Genomic DNA, 21,835 nt, shown 5'->3' with positions numbered 1-21,835 from the left:
TTTCTCCAGCGGATAACTGGAAAGGGGGCGTAGCCATACTAATGAGCAAGGATATAGTCTTTGAACACATAGATACCATGACTGATGATAAAGGACGGTATGTAATTATAAGAGGGAAACTGTTTGGCAAACTGGTGACCATTGGAAATGTATACGCACCTAACAACTATTTGCATCAGTTCTTTATGGACCTAACTCAGCTACTATCTTCCTATGCCATGGGATCCGTATTCTTATTGGGGGACTTTAATTGTGTAGCGGACCCCGGCCTCGATCGCCAAACCAAAGCTCCCGTAGTGAAAGAGGAAGGGTATACCATACCTTTGTAAAAAATTACAATTATCAGATGTATGGAGGGTTTTACACCCCAAAGAAAAAGACTTTACCCACATAGTGCAGGCCCATGAGTCAATGTCAAGGATTGATTACATCCTGGCTAGTACAGCATACTTTCATTTATACCTTAAGGCTGAGATAGGACCTATAGAATTCTCAGACCATGCTATGCTGTGGGTAGATGTACAATGGGGGTCGAAGGGAACTACGAGAAGACGCTGGAGATTTCCCCTGTATCTCACGCAGGATATAGAGTTTCAAACATATCTTAAAACTAAATGGAAAGACTATGAGGAAACTAATGGGGATCATAAATCTAATCCCCTGTTATTTTGGGAAGCAGGGAAAGCAGTACTGCGGGGGGATATTACAGCATATGTGTAATGAAACCGCTATCTGATGGGAGGAGCAATCAGATAGGAGTTAGCAATCTCTTATGTTCTCCATGAGTAGTTAGCAATCTGTAGTATTTAAGAGAGTTGTGGGTGGATCCTTGGACCAGTGGCAGATGACTTTGCCCCCGGGGAAGACCCTGAGAGGGACCACCGGTCAGGCTCAGAGTATGTAGACAGACACATACTAGTTCTTTTATTAGACAGTATACTGAACCACCAGAAGTGGCAGTAGTGAGCTGGAATGCCCGGCTGGGCTGTAGTTCCTCAGAAGCTGGAACAGCGATCCCTGGAGGCTGAGCTGTAGAGAAACTGAAATATAGTGAGTAGGCAGGGTAAGCAGAGTTCATGTACTGAACTTGATGGTAAGACTCACACAATGTCTTATAGAAGCTCAGGAGCTAGAATGTATAGGCCCTCGAGGAATGAGTACCTGGTTCCAGGGAAAGCTCTGAGAGAGCGATGGTAACTCACAGATGTAGTAGACAGTGCTGACTTCTAGGCAGAAGTGAATTCGAAGTAGTCCGGGAACAAGGGCCCTCGAGGAGCGAGTACCGGTTCCAGACTGCAATCTACAAAGTAAGAGAGAGAGCGAGGCCCCCGAGGAGCGGTTACCCCTAGTTAGTCCGAGGAGGCAGAGTAGCTTAGATAGAACGAATCCAAATCTGTTGTCATTCCTTATCCTTGCTAACTCGATGTGTTAGCAAATTCTAAGACCTTAAATATCCATAGCGGGTGATGTCATCTTCGGGGGATGCCCCCGAGGTTCGCGCCATCGTTGGTACTTTAGTCGGGGCCACACCGTGCGCGTGCCCCTAGGCCTCCAGGAAACATGGCGGTTCACAGCGTGGAGCCGGTCCGGGGACACCAGAGGTCCTCGGCAGAGGAACGCCGCAGCAGCCAATCTTCCCGCAGGCGATGAGGGAGGCGTCAAAGAGGTGAGGAGGGTGGAGAGAGGGCGTCGGGAACCGGCGGACACCACAATATGTAATTAGAAGAAATTGCCTCATCAATAAACAGATCATAGATCGAGAGAGAATTTCAGAAAGCCAAAGCCCGCCTAATAGCCGACCCATCACGGACCACTAAAAGACAATATCGAGACTCCCTTTATCAGTTAAATTGCCTCTTACATCAAAAAACAAAGAATGCTTTGTTGTATACTTCACATAGACTATATAGATTTGGAAATAAGACTGGCAAGTTATTGGCCAATCTAGTCAGGTCGAAAAGGGGTCATAACTATATAGAGACACTACAAGACCCAGAGGGGGTCAAACATACCTCTACGGAGGATATCTGTTGAATTCTTCGGAGCTTTTATGTCAAGCTATATACCGAAGAATCCCCCCAAAATGCACAGGACCTGGAAGAAAAATTTTTTCAGGGGCTGGATCTTCCCCAAGTAACTACGGCCCAACTTGAGGCATTGACTAAGCCCATTACAGTATCAGAAGTTTTGGAGGGAATTAACCCTAGCCAATTACATAAGGCTCCCGGACCCGATGGCTTCAATGCAAATTTTTATAAAACATTAAAAGGAGAACTCAGTCCGATCCTAAAAGATTTCTTTGCAGCAATGTTGCGGGAAGGGGGATTCCCCAGGGATGCAAAACGAGCTTATATTACAGTGTTATCCAAGGGCGGCAAGGGCCCATATCGCTATTGAATTTTGATTTAAAGTTATTTGCAAAAATCTTGGCCAATTGGTTGAAGGGGGTTTTGCCCATGCTGATTTCATCTAACCAGGCAGGTTTTCTATTGGGTAGAGCAGCAGGCAAACATATAATGCGATTGTGGCTGGCTATGTGGCACTGTAAGTCCCACACCACCCCTGCACTAGCCGTGGGATTTGATGCAGAGAAGGTGTTCGACCGAGTAGCCTGGAGGTATCTATTTTCAGTATTGGATAGATATGGCATGTCCGGGGCCATAGTGGACAATATATCCTATTATATCAGGAACCCTGTTCGGTGATCTTAGCCAATGAGGACATGTCCCAAGAATTTCAATTGCAGAGGGGTACGAGGCAAGATTGCCCTCTTTCTCTGCTGCTTTATATACTTACTTTAGATCTGCTGTCGCGGAAAATTGAAACTTCACCTCAGGTCACAGGCTTTGAGAGAGGGGGGGGGGGGGGGGGGGGGGGGGGGGGAGACCTTTAAAATAGCGGCATTTGCAGATGATGTACTGGTGTTTTTGACCAACACGGTAGCTTCCCTAAGACAGGTTATGGCAATACAGAGCCACTTTGGGCAGTTCTCTGGCTTAAAAATCAACAAGGATAAATCAGAGGCACTAGACATAATGGGGCAATTAAAATCAAGCTGGCCAGGCCTTTTCCCTTTAAGATGGGTGGCAAAAGAGATGAGATATTTAGGGGTGAATATTCTAGTAGAGACAGAGAGATTATATGACAGCAACATACTTCCTATGCTTAAACGGACCAAGGAGAGACTGAAGAATTGGCAAGGCTTGCCTCTCTCTCTGGGGGGCGGGGGGGGGGGGGGGATACAATTATTTAAACTGATAGAATTACCCCAATGGTTATATATCTTTCAAATGGTACCAATTCAACTAAAACGAAAACATTTGTCAGAACTGAACAGTGCCTTGCGAGGCTTTTTGTGGAGAAAGAAATGGGCGAGACTGGCCTTATCCAAATTGTAAATGGCCTATAAAGCAGGTGGCCTGAATTGCCCAAATTTGCAGCTGTATAATATCGCCTATTTACTGCGACATGTCTGTGATTGGGTATGGGGTACAGAACTTTTTCCCCCCAGCTCTTTTTTATAGGCATGGAGCACGCCGATACAATTGGGCAATACTCTACAGGTGCTGGCTCGTTCTCTTCCCAAAGAGATACAAGGCAACCCTATGGTGGAGGCGTGTCGACAGGCATGGCAATTTCTTTGTGCAAAATTGCAGGTAACATGGGCTGAGTCACCAACACTTATGATCCGGGGGCATCCAGATTTCCCCCGGGTATGACTATGGGGGTATATAAACACTGGGCAAGAAAGGGTTTAACTCATGTGTATCGGTTTTTACGAGCCGACACTAAGCAAGTCTGTAGCTTTCAGGAGTTACAAACCAAATTTATGCTCTCGGACACCGAGTTCTTCACATATTTACAAGTTCGACACTTCATAATGACAGACCTCCAAAAACATCTCAAATTTTGGGAATATACTAAAATAATGAATTTCTTCCAGGTTCCACAAGGGAAGCGGTTGGCCGGTTCATTGTTCACAAGGGCCTTGAGGGAGTTATGGGGAAGGGACAGCCTGCAGGCTTTGACTGTGCGATGGGATCAGGAATTAGGTGGAGAGGTATTTGATTCGAGCATGTTTCGCAGATCTTACTATAACCACTGAAAATGCACAGCTCAGGGAAGTGCAGTCCAAATTCCTATGGCCTCTGTATATCTCACAAACCTGGGCACACAAAATAAAATTGACAGATACGGATAGATGTCTCAAATGTAACATTGTCTCAGGTACACTATATCACTATTTTTGGGAGTGTTTGAAGGTGGTTCCTTTCTGGGAGAAATTGTTGCAGTACCTAAGACAATTACTGTGCTGTTCCCTGCCAGCCTCGGCACTCTTGTGCCTGTTTGACTCTCAAGATGGACTTACAGAAGATATGCCCGAATGTAAGGGTCTATTTTTGAAAAAGGCTTTTCTGCTGGCTAAGAAGTCCATACTGGTACATTGGTTGGACATCAGGGCACCATCTCTTACCTACTGGAGGATACAATTGCATCAAACAATGGTATTTGAATACCTGAAAGTGCGTAGATCATCCTCGAAGTGGTACACTGAGTTCATGGAAATCTGGCGGGTGTACATAATATCTCTTACCCCAACTGCATGGAATAATGTATTTATGCTTAAATAACGAGACATCAGTTGCAGAGAAACCATTGCACAGCAAGTTACCGGACATCAAGGCACTGTGAGGCGATGGGGGTATTTGCCTTCTTTGTCCGTCTTCCTTCTTCCTTCTTTCTTTTATGCACCTCCATTGGGATAGGGGAGGCAGAAAAATATAGAAGGACTGGGGTGAAGCCTGGTTGCTGGGGTTCCCGGGCTAAGCACACTTGCAACATATGTGGACTGCCCTTGGGCGAAGGGGAGAGGGGTAAGGGGGGGGAGGGTGTAGGTTGATATATTATTATTATCATTCAAATTATCACCGATCTCCGAGATACTGACTGTATATATTGTACCAGAGAAACAAACCGGAAACCGGTCCAATATTGCAGTAGCAACCAAGAAAAAAGAACCGGTAAACACAAAGGATTCTTAATTCTTTATTCAGCACTAAGCATCAGAAAAGCCCGACTCAGGCCGAGTTTTGCTCAAGAGAGCTGCTTCAGGGGCTATAACACAAGATGCCAAGGTAGCCTGCATCCAGCAGATCAACTTCACTGTTTGTACATCACTAAAATCACTTTAATGGGAAGTTCTGAAACCGCCAGAATATACAGGACAGAGGACGCCGCAGCGAATAGTGCAGCGCCCAACCGGAAATGATTCACGCGGCTCACAACGCTTAAAGCACCTTAATGAGAAGCTTCTGAGACAGCCAGTAAGTATAGAACAAAAGCAAACGCCGCAGCGATTAGTTCAACGCCCAACCCGCCTGTATATTCTGGCGGTTTCAGAACTTCCCATTAAAGTGCTTTTAGTGATGTACAAACAGTGAAGTTGATCTGCTGGATGCAGGCTACCTTGGCATCTTGTGTTATAGCTCCTGTCCCCAGTTATGTCCCCAGTTATGTCCTGTTTTACCATTCTTTGAAGATTCTTATTGACACATTAAGCAGATGGTTCTAAACACATTGGGGCAGATTTTCAAAGGCTACGAGCATAATATACGCGCGTAACCCGAGAAAATCTGCCCCTGTGCGCGCCGAGCCTATTTTGCATAGGTTAGGCGGCGTGCGTATGTCCCGGGGCTTTGAAAAAGGAGCAGAAAGGGGGCATGTCCGGGGGGCATGCCGGCAGTCCAGGGGTAGGTCTAGGGGTCAGGGGGCAGTCCAGGGGCAGATCAGCGGGTGTGGCGATGGTCCGGGGGTCCGAGGCCTCCTTTGTTGCAGCCGTGCTGGAGGTTTGTGTGCTGGCAGCTGGCCGGCAGGCGTAAGAAATAAAATAAGGTGGGGGGGATTTAGGTAGGGCTGGGGGGGTGGGTTAGATAGGGGAAGGGAGGGGAAGGAGGGGGGCCCGAATGTGCACCCCCTTGCGCCCGCCGACCCCAGATTTTATAACATGTGCGCGGCTGCGCGCACATGTTATAAAATCGGGCGTAGATTTCTGCGCACAGGGTTGCGTGCACAAATCTACGCCCGCGCGTAGGTATTAAAATCTGGCCCATTAGTTTTCTATGCTTATGGAAATCTTCACTCTCCTCTGACCTCCTCACCCGAACTGTTGTTGGTCTCCTACTTCTTCTTCCCTCTGCATTGACAAGCAAACTCTATGTTCATTTTATTTATTTAAAAAATTGTATGCCACCTACATAAAGTTCAAAGGGGGTTTACAGAATAACAGTCATAAAATTCAATAAAAACCAAAATAAAAACACAATAGACAGAATCAACAATGAATCAGCCCATTGAGAATTTACCTAATCATAAACTTGTTTAAACGAAAATGTCTTCAACAGCTTCTTAAATATTTTTGTGCAGGCTAGACTAATGGAATCCCGCAAATGTGCTCTTTCTGTTACTGCAGTTGAATACTGGAACCGCCTACATGATGATTTACGGTTAATTCAATGTCAAAAATCTTTTAAAAAGCCATTACAAACTTTTGTTTTTACTAAGGGCTATGCTTAATCTAATCTTTAGGAGTTTGATCTTTTCTTTTGCTGGTTTGAATTTTGTTTTTAATATAATTTTAGATTTTAGTATCTTACATTTTGATTTTAATTGTATGTCACAAGTTTTGTATGTATCTTGTTAGCCGTTTAGGGCTTTTTAAAAAATATAAACAGCATATAAATAAAAATAATATAACAAAACATAGCATGATGTGCCAGGCTTGTATATTCCTTGGCAGCCAGCAAGAGGAACCAAGACAAAAAAAGAACTGAGCATGCTCACTTTACTGTGCTCAGACTATTTAGCTTGCATTCAGGAAATAATGTGCTCACACTATTTAGCCAATGTATTTTTGGTTTCTGGGCATAAGGATAATGTGAAAATATATTTTTTTCACATTTTTTTACCACAAGCATGCTACATCTTTTTGTATCATTCACAGAGGGTTTGGTTTTTTTTTACATGCTCATTAACATTTTTTCTGAGCCCATGCTAAAAGTTGTTTTGCGCAAGTTTTATTGCATAGGACCACAGGCCAAATGTATATTTCAGGCAAAGTGGGGGGCAAAAATGTGCAGAAAGTCTGCGTACATCAGTTTGTTTGCATGTTTTTCAGAGAGTGGATCAAGAGCCCGAAGATTTTCTTTCTTACAACTTCTGAAAAAGAAAAAATTTCACAGGGAAAAAAAAAAAAAAACGGCACAGAAGGAAAGACTCTGCACGTGGCGCTGCAGGACTTTTCTCCTATTCTTAAATTTAACATTTTTTTAACAGAAGCTTTTCGAAAGGTTTTTGATGCACATTATTTTCCACGGATATTATTTCCTTTCTGAATTTGCAGGAAATGAAATTCTTGGACAACAGATGTGATATTTTGATATGGAATAAATGAAGGATTTGCACAATGTTTGCATATTTTTGCTTTAAATATGACTCTGCTATGACTCTGCTATGAGAAACGATCCTATCCTTAAATCAAAGCATTACAGAGAAATCGTGTAAAATTTGGGCCCTGACAAATATGTAACTATATCTATCCATCTGTAGAAATATACTGGCGAACCAGAGGGGGAATGGGAGAAGGGAGGTTTTTAAAACTGCCGAATAAATATTTTATTTGCGCTGAGCATACATGAGCTTAAGAGCTTCCATAAACCCAGCACTGACAAGTACAGCAGTTACATAAGTCTTTCTTGCAAACAAAAGCTTTTTTAATGGATAATCATTAAGTGACATGGTAAATGCTGGCAGATAAAGACCAAAAAAAGCCCATCTAGTCTGCTTAGCAGCAATTTTATGAACATTTAGCCAAAGCGGATCAAATTTCCACATGGAACCCAATACAAAATCCCTTTCTGTCCCCTCTTTGAGACTGCAACTGCCGCTTCAAGCAGCTTTCCTCATGCCATCCAGAAGCCCAATGCACATATCACTGCTGCACTGGGCTCTTTGAAGGCTGCCTAGTGCCTTCACTACCATTTTCTTGCAAGTAGGGATCCTCTATGTTGTTTATCCTATGTTTTTTTTTTTTTTTTAAGTCTGTTGCTCTCCTTGACATCACCATCTCCTCCAGGAGGGCATCTATCACCCTCTCCATGAAAAAATACCTCCTGACATTGTTCCTGAATCTACTCCCTTGAAGCTTCATATTGTGACTCCGAGGCCTAGATTTTCTAAGACACCGCGTCGTCGTGAATCGCACGGTACAGGGGGGGCGAAGCAGGGGGCTTTCGCACCCAATAGCGCCGTCATAAAAGGTGGTGCTATTGGGCGTGAAATAGGCAGCGAAAAGGGTTCTTACCTTCTCGCTGTCTGCCATGTTTTCGCGGCATCCGCCCCGGTGCCGCCCTCACTCCTCCTGTTCTGGTCTTGACGCCGCCCCTTTTTAGTGATCGCACGTGAAAAGGGACTTTTCGCGTGCGATCGCTCTGAAAAATGACCCCCTCAGTTTGATAACTTCCTTTCCATTGAAAAAGCTTGACTTCCTGTGTACTAATCCCTTTCAGGTATTTAAATGTCTGTCTCATACCCCCATCTTGCCTCTTGTCTAGCTTATACATATTAAATTCCTTCCGCCTCATCTCATATGGCTTCCAGTACAAACCCTACACCATTTTGGTTTCCCTTCTCTGGACCACTTCTGGTTTCTATAAATCCTTTCTGAAATATGGCCTCCAGAACTGAACTTAGTATTCCAGCTGAAACCTCATCAATGACCTGTAAAGAGGGAAACTTACTTCTCTTTTTCTAATGGTTAAGCCTCTCCCTATGCAGCCAAGTATCATCCCGGCTCTGGCCCCTACCTTATCAGTTTCACTGCCTTGAGATCACCTGAAACTATCACACCAAGGTTCCTCTCCTGGTCGCTGCATATCAGCTCTTCATTTTATTTATTTTTAATTTTTATATACCGACATTCTTACATCAAATGCAAATCATACCGGTTTACATAAAACAGAAAAAGCAGGAAATATATTTCCATAGTCAAATACAATGAACATTTATAAAAAATTGTTAACAAGCCATAAGGTAAGAACTTGGAAAAAAGTTAATTAACAGAAAAAATAAATGAAAGAATTTTAAATGAAGCACAAAGGGTTGCACGAAGGGGTGCACATAGGGGAGAACCCCTTTGTCGCGCCCCTTCGGAGCGCGACGCACGGCGTGCGGCGCCTGGTGGTGAGGCGCTTTTCAACTGCCGACGGAGCTCTCAGTGAAGTCGGGGGGGGGGGGGCGTGGTCACACATCTCAGTCACACATCTCACCATTTCCCCTCACCTCCTGATGTTAGTTTCCTTTTTTTTTGTTTTCATGTTGCTGTTAACTTCTTGCGGGGGCCCGAGGATGGAGGGTGGCCTCCCTGCTCGCCGGCGCCTGGTGGTGAGGCGCTTTTCAACTGCCGACGGAGCTCTCAGTGACGTCGGGGCGGGGGGCATGGTCACACATCTCAGTCACACATCTCACCATTTCCCCTCACCTCCTGATGTTAGTTTCCTTTTTTGATGACCTCGCACCTTCAGCTACCATTGATTTCTGCACTCCAAGTGCATGACTTTTCACTTTTTGACTTATGCCACATCTAATAATTTGTGTTCATAAGGTGCTAAATTAACTTCTAATGTTAATTTTTTGGTGCAACTTTGGTTTAAGTAGAACTGTCATAATAACTTTTGATATCATCAATCTCCTCATTTTTCAATCGAACAAGTTGTTTCACTGGATGTTTGTATTTCATCTTCCACGGTGTGTGTACATGTGCATATACACCCTCTATATGTACTGTTCTATAGGTATATGTGTAAGGTTCCATAATCAGGGTCTCTACTCCCATGAGCTTATTCTGTGCTGGAACCATGTACTGTGAACAAAAAGGAAAAGTTGTTTAAGATTGAACTATTACAATTTTGCCTTAGATCTGCCTAAGGGGCCGATGCAAAAATGTTGCGCTGAAAGCGGGCGCTCAGTGTTCAGCGCCCGCTTTCCTAACGTGTCCCCAGGCACCTCTCCTGGAGGGCGCAATGCAATATTTAAATTAGGGCTTGCACCGTCGAGGAGGCACCAGGGGCGACTGCGCGCCCCTAGCACCTCCTTGACAGCGTGCGCCCGAGAGAGGTCTGCTGTCGGTGGCTGTCCACCGGTTAAGAAAACAGATGTTGAATCTATCAACGTCTGTTTTCCTAACCTACGGATGTGCCAGGGGTTCAGGAACAGGTCGCTTGTGAACTGAGCGTCCGCTTCCTGCACCCGACTGCCGTGTTTTTTTTTAACTTTTTTTTTTTTTTAATTTTTTTAAAGAGTTGTTCCTCCTACTTAATATCCCAACGTTATTAAGGAGACAGTACAGAAAAGCATTTTTTTCTGCTTTTCTGTACTAGTTTTAAGATTTTGAAACTGCACAGTCACTATTTAGTCTTTGTGTGGGAAGAGAGGTGCCCACAACATGAGTATGAAACATAATGGGGTCCATATTCAGTGGGATGTTTAGTGGACAAGTTATCCAGCTGAGTTTAGCCGGATACCTTGTCTTGGATATTCAGTAGGATAAATATCCCTGTTTAAACTTGTCCGGCTAATGGCAGCTGGATAACTTTAAACTTAACCAGATGTTCTTTTGAATATCTGGTAATGTTTAAAGTCACCTGGCCTTGTGTGGCTGGATAACTTTACAAATAACTGGCTATATTCTAAAGATTATAGCCGAATAAGTAATGTGGTAAAATAAAATAATAATTAAAAAAAAAAGATTGCGGGTCTATAGGCCCTAATCAGACCCCCTCCTCTTTTGTTTTTCAACTTCAAAGGCTCAACCCTGCCAGGCCGAGCCTACCACCCACTCCTCAAATCGGTGGCACCTGAAAGACAATAGGGCCGGGGGTTACCTCATCCCTCCCCCACCCCCCATTCCCGGTTCCCATATTTTTTTTAATTAGCTTCTTTCCAGGTTGGCTCCTCTCCTCTCCCACCCCATCCCTATCCTTTCCACCCCCCTAGTACCTGCAAATGGTGTTTTCTCATGGCCCGGATGGCAGCAGCATCCTACTACGATCCGGGCCCAGCATACCTGTGTCACCTAGCAGTAATTGCTGGGCAAAGCAGGTGTGCTGTGCCTGGATCGTTGGTTTAATGGTTACAACACTGTTTAGCTTTATGACCTAGATGGCAGAGAGGACTGGTAAGCACTTTGCTTTACAATATGTATTGCCATTCATTTGGCCCACCTGTTCAGAGGCTTTTTAAAATATATTATCTAATTTGTTGGTTTCTGTTTCTCTTCCGACAAATGGAGCAATACATTCCTGTAAATTATGTCAGGGGACATTATAGCTGCCTGCCTTAACAAAGTTTCCAAGCATGGTAGCCCTGGGAGCAATTGCACTGCCTTAATATCTATCCAACTGACATCTCCAATGACAACTATTAATCCTGGCATACTATCACTGGATTTCATTAATGCTCAGTCTACTCATTGTAAACTTCCCATTTTAGTAGCTCTAATGAAGGACTTCCTTAGATCTACTGAGCATCACTGATTCATGGCTCCTATCTTTTGATGTTGCACTACTGAATCAGCTACAACTACTTAGTTACTTTGTTTTCTCTAAACCGCGTGATACTAAACACGATGGCAGCCTCCTGGTTGTAGCTAGACCCTCCCTCAATTTAATTCCCATCCCCACTGTAACTATGGCTCCCTTAAAGATGCTTTTTTATTTAACTTCTTCATAAAACTGGAGTTTATGTCTGATATGCATTCCCCCTGGTTACTTAACTGCTAATTGCTCAACTATTTGACTACCTGCTCACTGCAAACGTTGATATGAAAAACATTACTGTCTTAGAAGACTTCACTCTCCACATAGATGCCTTCCCTCTATCTACCAGTGAATTTCTCTTAATCACCCAGCCCTACACATAGGCTGGGTGACACACTGGACATAGTCTTTGCACGCGGTGAATGGGCTGCTTGCCATTCATCATCGGTCTTATTTACCCCGTCCCTTGATCGGATCATCACTTAATTCACTGTATGGTAACATTTCCTGGCCTTAAATCCTTGGTCTCTGCCAGAACTGCCAGTCTCTTACATCACCCCCCCCCCCCCCCCCCCCCTTGAGCACTTCACAACTGCTGGCTATCTTTGCCTTGTATTCCTACAAATTCCAGTGTTGAAGATCTAGCATCTGGTTGGCAGACCTCACTCCACTCTGCCCTGGATGACATTGTACCCATTGAACTTACTCAGGTCCCTCATAAACATTATGCACCCTGGTACTCACTGAATTAAAAATTCTAAAAAGAAAGAAAGATGGCGGAAAAACAAAACAGAGGTAAATAGAGAAGTCTTATCAAGCTATCGTAGACACTGCCGAGAGAGAATTTTTCTCCTAAAGAATCTCTGCCGCTGCTTCCCGCCCACGGGAATTATTTTGCATAGTCCACTCTCTGATAAAAACACCTCAAAATGGGCCCTCCATTCCACCTTCACTGTCAAGTGAGGACTTTGCTGACTTCTTTAACAGGAAAATTATCGAGCTTGCCAAGGGTTTGCCAGGTTTTCAAACAGCCCCCTTTTGTTTCCTGGTCTGTCTTCGACCTTCCTTCGATAGCTGAAAACTGCTCAATACTAGCTTCACTTAAGGATAACTATTGTCCATTTAACTCATGCTCCACTGTATTAATCAAGGTTATGAGGCCTGATTTGGGCAATTTTGTCAAGGCTATTGTTCATGCCTCCCAATTTAAAAGAGGTAACAGTTTGCCCTATCCTTAAGAAACCAAATGCCAGTTCTCCTGAATTATCAAACTACAGGCCAGTTTCAGCTCTCCCAATGCTATCCAAAGTTATTGAAAAGGTAGTTTTCAATCAGTTACAGGATTTCCTAGCTGACAATAACATACTTCATGAATCTCTGTTCGGGTTCCGTCCGTTTCATAATACAGAGACCCTGTTTCTCTGTAATTTTGATATTATTAGGGAGGGATGTGACAAGAAATGTAAATATTTCTTCATCCTTGTTGATTTATCTGCAGCCTTCAATACCATAAATCACCATATTATTTCGGGCCCACTTGAATCGCTGGGTTTTGTTTCTATAGCCCTTCACTGCTTTTCTTTTTTTCTAACAAACCGATCTTACTGAGTGTTTATAGGCAACTCCTCCTCCTCCTCCACAGTACCTCTGATTACGGGGGTCCCTCAAGGTTCCTCACTTTCTCCTATACTATTCAATATTTACTTACTCCCTCTTTCTCATATTCTCTCTCAGCTCGATATCTCCTTCAGACTGTCTGCTGATGACATACAGTTTGTTTTCCCTATCACGTCTACATTTTCTGCTGCATTCGGCAGAGAAACATCAGTGATTGATTAGCATGTAACAGCCTTATACTAAATCTTTAGCAAAACTGAGATACTTTTTCTTTCATGGACCAAGACTGATTCCATCCCCATCTACTGGTTCTTTAAAGACTTTAACATTCAAATCAAATCCGAAGCTCGAGATTTAGTTGCCCTCCTAGATTCTACTCTCTTGGTTCATACCTGTTTCTTTAAACTCCAAACGCTCTGCACTATTAAACCATTCTTAAACACCTCCGATTTCTTTCTTGTCACAAAGGCTTTAATTCTATGGTCCCTAGACTACTGCAATTCCCTCTACCTAGGATTACCTCAGTCTACATTGCAGGCCTTCCAGAACTCTGCAGCCCGTTTGGTCTCTGAGACTCCTTTACAGGCACACATCTCTCCAACTCTAGCAGAGTTTCACTGGTTGCCCATATGCTGCTGCATTAGATTTAAAACCCTAATATTAGTATTTAAATCTATTAAAGGCCTTGTACCTAGTCCTTTTCCCAAACCTGTTACCTACTGCCCCACCCATTCCTTATGATCCACATCAAAAGATCTGCTGGTTGTCCCTGATTTTAAAAAGATCTGATTAGCCCAGTGTCATAACCACATGTTTAGTGTTTCAGGCTATCAATTATGGGACAAACTCCCAGATGTCTTTAGGGCAGAAAATGACCTATTGTGCTTCAGAAAACTTCTGAAATTGCATCTGTTTTTCTTCTGCATGTACATTCTAATTTACCCTTTTGGTCACTTCTGTGCTTCCACATGTGGTTGAGAATAAGCCTCTGTAGCTTGTATGTATGTTTTTATCCTGACTGTTTAAATGTTACATCTCAATATTGTATTGAGTTATGTTTCTTTTAATACTGTGTATGTTTCTTGTAAAAACATCAAAGACTTACACACCGCCATTTATATCTGCTTAAAATGTAGTTATTCGCAATATTGTAACCAATGGACCATTTTATGCAGATATAAATGGTGGTGTGCAATTCATTGATGTTTTAACAATTTGTTGTGATTCTCCGTATTGATATATGTTTATTGTAACCCATTGAGATCTGGGGACTGGCGGGCTATAAATTTTATAAATGAATAAGTAAATAAAATGTTTGCCCTGTGTGATTGTTTATGGTGTCCTGGTATAAGGAATAGAGAAAGTGGGAAAGGGAATTCAACTAGAGGATAGAAGGGGGATGGATAAGGGGACACAGGACTTATCTTTCCCTGTGGCTATTCAGTAACCAGCAACCACCACTTTGTCCACTCTTATGCATGGTGACAGATGGGGGCTTCTTTCTTCTCATGCAGCTTATCCTCTTCTCTTGGTGGCAGTGTATCTGTATTACCTGAAGGAGGTGCTACATATATATATGGAACTTCCTCTTGGTTTTGAAGTCCCTAATGCAGAGGTTACAGCAATGCCCAGGGCCTTTCTTACCTTCCCAGTTCTCTCCTCCTCTCATACATCCAGGTTTTTGGCCCTGGATGCTGGGGATCCACTGTCAGGGAGGAGGACAAGCTTCTGGAGCCCACGGTGTTAGTGGTATTCGCACTCAGTCTCTCACCACTCACTCTCAATGTCCCAAGGTATTCCCTTGAAAAATCTCTCTCTTCAGTCCGAACTCCAAGGACGGGATTAAAAACTCAGGTAACAAAACAGGAGTAGTGTTCAGCATAAAAGGGTTTACTGAGGCAGCTGACTTTGCCTCGGAGAGCTGGTGGACACCGCTCTAATTTTGTATTTGCCTCGTTTTCCTGCCGCTGATCCCTGACGTTGGACGTCGGAGGGAGGAGCCACCACAGACGCCTTTAACAGCGGCGTCTGGAGCGGAGAGACTTTGCAGCTGACTTTGCCTCGGAGAGCTGGTGGACACCGCTCTAATTTTGTATTTGCCTCGTTTTCCTGCCGCTGATCCCTGACGTTGGACGTTGGAGGGAGGAGCCACCACAGATGCCTTTAACAGCGGCGTCTGGAGCGGAGAGACTTTGCAGCTGACTTTGCCTCGGAGAGCTGGTGGACACCGCTCTAATTTTGTATTTGCCTCGTTTTCCTGCCGCTGATCCCTGACGTTGGACGTCGGAGGGAGGAGCCACCACAGACGCCTTTAACAGCGGCGTCTGGAGCGGAGAGACTTTGCAGCTGACTTTGCCTCGGAGAGCTGGTGGACACCGCTCTAATTTTGTATTTGCCTCGTTTTCCTGCCGCTGATCCCTGACGTTGGACGTCGGAGGGAGGAGCCACCACAGACGCCTTTAACAGCAGCGTCTTACGGCGCTTGTCGCCGTCGGCGCGTCGCCAAAGCCGCGCGCCCCTTAGGCGCGCGGCTTTGCCCGGCTTAGCCCGGATTACCGAGGATTGGCGAGGAGAATAACTTTTAAGCTCAGCTGCCACTGAGAGACTTGGAAATTAGTTTGGATTGTGGGAGACAAGAAGATCTATATCAATTTTTCTTGAGGTATGTGTTTCATGTTATGATTATCGTGGGGAACAGCGTTTGGTTATGCCTCACACCAAACGGAAAGCTAAAATAAGGGAGACGTCATCTACCCCTACTGTTCCTGGGAACCAACCACGTATACAAGATCTTTTTGGGAGAACCTTATCTTCGTCACCAGGAAGTGAAGTCGCTGGGGTAGTAGGCCAGGAGCAGGGTCTTAGCCCCTTGACTTATGATACATCTCTAAGCCCTGGTGCCCCAAAAACACCTGAGCCACCATCAGGAAAAAGAGGTAGCGAAAGTACCTCTGAAGATTTGCCAACAAATTGGACATTTCCACTGCTGTCAGATCAGAGAGGGGTAGAGGATAGTAAATCCTCCCCTACTTTGATCAATCCTGGAATTTCAGGAGATCAAGGTGAAAAAGTAAAGATAGAACATATACAACCTGAGAAGGCTATTACTGAGGAAGGGATGGCAGGTAGTCAAGGGAAAGCACCAGTTGATATACCTTTAATAACTCCCACTAAGTTTACTTTAGAAGAACTAGGGAGTATGATGATTACCATGCAAAAATCTATCAATAATCTGGCTGTGATGATGCAAGAGGCAATTAATAATAATAAAATATTGCAAACTAAAACGGAGAAAATGGAAGGTTTAATAAATACTATGGGAACTGGAATAGATGAGGTAGAGAAAGTTCAATGTAACTTAATTAAATCTGAAAAAAGACACTCTGATAAATTAGAACAATTAGATAATCAAGCCAGGAAAAGTAATTTAAGAGTGTTAAATTTCCCCAAGACATATTTATTATCACCCAAGGAACTGTTTAAAAGTTACCTGTTAAATGTCTTGAAATATGATCAAACAATGATACCGGTAATTTCTAGAATCTACTATATTTCCCAGCCCTATAGTATGGAAGATACAAAAGATAAAGATAAAGTATTGGGAGAATATAAAGAAGATTTAAATCTATCAGAACTATTAGAAAAATCTTCTGATATGGATATAAAGGTCCGTGCCACTCTAATTGTGCAATTTGCATGTTTGTCTGAGAGAGATTCAGTCTTAAGACTGTATTTCAAAAATCAAAATACTAAATTCCATGGCCAGGTAATCAGAATTTTTCCCGATATCTCCCGAGACACCCAGCTAAGAAGGAAGGATTTCTTGGCTATGAGAGATAAAGTTACTCAGAAGGGAGCAAAATTTTTTCTACGATTTCCGTGTCGTTGTGTAATTATATTTCAAAATACAAGGTACATCTTTAACCAACCAGATCAACTTCGTGCATATCTTGACACTTAATCCCCCTTTTCTCTGTAATGTAACATTGGGGGTAATGAATGTAAAGTATTGAATAAGGTTCAACACAAATAATATTATTAATTAATTTCTAATTATATATACTGCTCTTTTCTTTATTTTCAAGCCTCTATTATTTCGTTTAATTGCATTGCCGAGGTTTATTACACAATGTATGTAAAAAGGTATATACAAGATACTATTCATTTTCATGTTTATATTGTGGATACAATTGTGTAGTATCTTCTTTAAATTTGAAAAGTTTAATAAAAATAAAATAAAATTTAAAAAAAAAAAAAAAAAGGGTTTACTGCAGCTTAAAGAAAAGTATCCATGTGAGGACTGCAAAAATCATCATCATCAGGAAAAGCAAAATAATCATTCCCCAAATCACTGTCTCATTGTCCATTTTCAGCCTGAAACAGTGTCCTTCTCCCAATATTGAAAAATTAGGAAAATCCCAACAACTTCTCTTTGACCCAAAACTCTTTTCCTGAGCCCTGCAAACCCTCTTGACTGTTAGGCAGGCAGGCAGCCTAAAAACCGCTCCTGCCAAGAAGCGGGGAGCTTCCCAACAAGGCTGGAAACCTCACAAAAAAAACAGGCCCACTCTGGAAATCCCCAAAATCTCTTCTCCAACCCCTTCCGGTTCAGGGGGGCTCAAAAATAGGATTTCTTCCTGTTATCTCCTAGTAGCAGGCAGAAGGCCCACTGGGATCACTCCTCCAAAACCACCAAGGCTCCAAAACTCTTACAATACAGCCAACCCTCAATTCCAAACTACACCAAACTCCAGACCAGAAACCGAGCTAAGCATGCTCAGCACCAGGTTATAAAGGGGAAGAGCCATCACCTAGGGAGGATCAAAAAAGGCAAAAATCTCCTTGAGGATGGAAAAGGGAAAATGTTGGTAAGGGTGCAAAGCCACCATTACATATATTAGAAATTGCCCATTGTGATACAGTAAAGCACAATTTATCTGAAGTTCCATTGTCCAGAAAACATCCATTATCTAGGAAAAGCAATGGCCCCCAGCCTATATTCCTTTAGCAAGAAAAACTATTATTCAAAATGTGGTGCCTGTTTTTGCCTCTTGCCTCTCACCTCCACAGGGTTTCCCGGCTGCCGCTACCCTTCACATTCTCCTCCTGCCCCTCCCCGCTCCCGCCACGGCCTGACCAGACCCCGCGGCACGTCTCAAATTTGCATCTTCAGCGCCTCTTCCTCTTGTCTGGTTCACACTCATGGCTCGACTGTGTGAACAATATGATGCTTCTCAGATGATCAGATCAAGCTGGGAAACTCGCATTATCCAGAATATTCAATCCCAGTCATTCCAGATGAAAGGTACTGCACTCTTTTTTTTTATTATTATTTTATTTGAAGCTTTTATATACCGAGGTTTAGCACATGCCTTCACCCCGGTTTACATTGGAACAAAACAATGATACATAGAACAATTTGAGAAACAAAAGTATATGCAACTAGCATATGGAGAAGGATGTAACAGGAAATAACTAAAAATAATTTAATTCAAATAACGAAAATGAAAATAGAAACGAAAAACGAGGAAGGTATATACAAACTCGTGCTCTGAATACAAGAAAGTCTGAATGGGAAAAGAAGGAAATGAGGGGGGGATGGGGTAGGTAATGGAAGGAGGAAGGGGTAGGTATGAGGAGAAGAGAAGAGGGGAGAAGGATGAACATTCTTTAGAATGTTTTATATTTTCATATTGATTCTTATAGAGTATATCTCAAACAATATATGTCGATGTACAATGAGTCACAGCATGACTATTCCATTAGGGTAATAGTCTGATTTCCTCCTTTGAACATATGTTTTGCCAAGAATGAAGACCAGTACAGTCAATCTCTCTGCAGCTGGCAATGCACTTGAACTCTACTGCCTTAAGCAACTGAAGTAACATTCATGGGAAATATCCATGAGCACTTGCAACATGTGTTTTCATCCTTCACCTTTGTTTTCTTACCATAGCTTTCTGACATGACTATCGGATACAGTTAGATTTACAGTGGTTGAACATGGTTCACAGACACACAAAATTTGCACTTTGCTAAAATGGCCACTTCTGAACTCTCAATAACACAGATTTTCTTTGACTAACCTGAAGTGGAGATTTTTGAAAGTGAAATGAGTTTCTACAATGCCGGTTGTTTTGACTCTGGTTCGGAGGATATCTTGCTCTGTTGGCTGGTAATCAGCAGCTCCAATTCGATCTAAACTGTCTAGGTAGCTGAAAGAAAAAAAATGTGTTTGTTAGCCATTTCGAAATTTGTTTTTGAACCTTTGAGAAAACATAGCCAGCATGAAACAGAATCATGTCTTTTCATTTAGCAAGTTCTAGCTTGGAAAAACTAAGATGCATAAGATTTTTACCTGACAATGTCATTAAAGGTAAATATTCGCTGTATGTTATAAAATCTACCATGTTATAAAGTCTACCTGGCTAAGTACCTGATTCATTAAGGGTTTTTCCCATAGACAGAAAATGAGAGAAAAGCCTTAATGATTCTGGCTCTATGTTTAGACCTCCTCTATGGCGCATCTAAAATTATACAGCTAACTCGCTCCACCCCCAATCTGCCCAGTACACGCCTACTTTTTGTGCGTGTAACTTTTAGCCATGTAAGGGATTTATATGGCTAATTGGCAGCTGGCGAACATAAGCGGCACATATTCAGTGGCTGCTACTTGGCCGCATAAGTCCCGCTTATCCAACTAAATAGCACCAACCACGCTTTGAATATCGGGCTTTTGCAAATGTTTTGATACTTTGGAACCATATTCTTGGAAGAAGTGAGAAGCTATTGAAGGTATTCAGAAGAAATAACAGGGGTATCCTGAGTTTCAGGGTTTCTTCTATCTAGTGTTTGGAGGTTATTTAATAAAAATTAAATAAAAAAAAGTTTTACCTTTGTCTATATGTAAACTAATGGAAAGGTCATGTTGGGTGCACTTTGGGGTAGATTTTAAAAACCTACGCCCGCGCATACTTTTGTTCGCGTGACCGACGCAAACAAAAGTACGCCGGATTTTAATAGATACGCACGTAGCCGCGCGTATCTTTTAAAATCCGGGGTCGGCGCGCACAAGGCTGCCCAAAATCGGCAGCCTGCGCGCACCGAGCCGCACAGCCTGCCTCCGTTCCCTCCCACCCCCCGCCCCTTCCCCTCCCTTCCCCTACCTAACCCACCTCCTCGCCTACCTTTGTTCGAAAAGTTATGCCTGCCTGCCGGCCGGCGCGCAATTCCCCAGCCCGGGAGAGGTTTTGGAGGCCTTGGCCACGCCCCCGAAACACCCCGAGCCGGAACCACGCCCACGGCCCATATTAACAGCAGGAATAGAAGCAGAGATTTGGTTGGATTTAGCTCCCCAAGTGGCAGGCTGAAATGGTGGAGCCCATAGAGTATAAAATCCTTTGCCACCATTTTGTAGTGTGGATTTTTGTGTAGTCCTTTACAGGGGACAGGATATATCTGTTCCTGCTCTTTTGTTCATTGTATTTTGTTTTAGGAAGGACCCTTAAGCTTCATGGGAGGATGTTAGGAAATGGAAAGGGAGGAAGGAGGCCTTGTAACAACCTTAATGATGGTAGTTTCTATTCCTTTTGAGTTGGTATAAAGGAAGTTTCATTCCACTCTTCCTTTTTCCACTTTGATTGTATTTTGGAACTTTTTTTTATTGTTACCATCTGCCTGAGCTCTCCAGGGACTCAGGGTTTAACATCTAAAAGAAGTTTGGAAGTTTCTAATCCAAGAGATCCATTGGTCTTTGGGAATCACCATTCATTCCTGGGAGGAGGAGAAGTAGAACTCAGAGGAGACCAGTGCCCCCTATCCAGTATTATCCACTATGATATCCTGTGGATACTGAAGAGAGGAGTGGGGAGGTACCTTCCAAGTACCATAACAGACTGTGAGGAGAATGGATAAGAAGTAAGAAATAATTTCATTACATCAGGAAAAAGGTATGAGACTTGAATTGGATTTAAGAACCTATCCACTACATCTGGGAGGGAGCTTTAAAACCACCTCAATAACTGAAAAGGATCAATAGTACAAGACTGACATGGACGGTGACCTATTTGTTGCAATGGCAGTAAGCTTCTGTAAAGGCAAGTAGATTTTTGTGATCATGGACATTAATGCTTTTTTAATGGCCACACCCTGAGTTTTGTCTTAAGTGACACAATGCGGAGAAGTTCTTCTGTCACGGTACAGTCATCTCCAGTGGCGTGCACAAATACAGACGACTTATCCAATGTAACACTTAGGTATTCACATTTTTGAAAGTGTAAATGCAGCTGTTTTTCAATATCACTGTTTAAATCGAACATCCTGGGTTCTACTGTGCGATGGAGCTATGGAACTTTCTGTTGGAGTTGGTTGTTCTGGTGATAGACTAGAAATCACATCACTGAAGCTTGTTTTTACAAATCTGCCATCAGAGTAAGATTTTCTCACATTGGCATTGGTGGGAGGCTATCATAACTGATATTGTTTGGCAAATCTTGTGAACACATCTGCCTGATTTTTTAAAAAACTTTAGGAGTCCAATATTCAGTAGTGGGGTTATTGGACTAAAGTTAGCCAGATAACTTGTCCTGTATATTACGTGGGATAATAGTCCCACTGAATATTGTTGC

At 43.0% G+C, this 21,835-nt stretch overlaps 1 protein-coding gene across 1 annotated transcript in view; it reads right to left on the bottom strand.

The window, feature by feature from the left end:
• The window catches only part of GNAO1 (G protein subunit alpha o1), a 552,945-nt gene that overhangs the window by 62,643 nt on the left and 468,467 nt on the right, over positions 1-21,835 (bottom strand). Inside the window, exon 5 of the mRNA XM_029608706.1 lies at positions 19,295-19,423. Coding sequence (XP_029464566.1) covers positions 19,295-19,423 — 129 coding nt within the window. The remainder of the gene's footprint in view (positions 1-19,294; positions 19,424-21,835) is intronic.

This window comes from Rhinatrema bivittatum, chromosome 7, assembly GCF_901001135.1.
Source record: "Rhinatrema bivittatum chromosome 7, aRhiBiv1.1, whole genome shotgun sequence".
NCBI classification, from domain to species: domain Eukaryota; kingdom Metazoa; phylum Chordata; class Amphibia; order Gymnophiona; family Rhinatrematidae; genus Rhinatrema; species Rhinatrema bivittatum.
The sequence above is the reverse complement of the archived record's forward strand: the minus strand, read 5'-3'. Positions and strand labels throughout refer to the sequence as shown.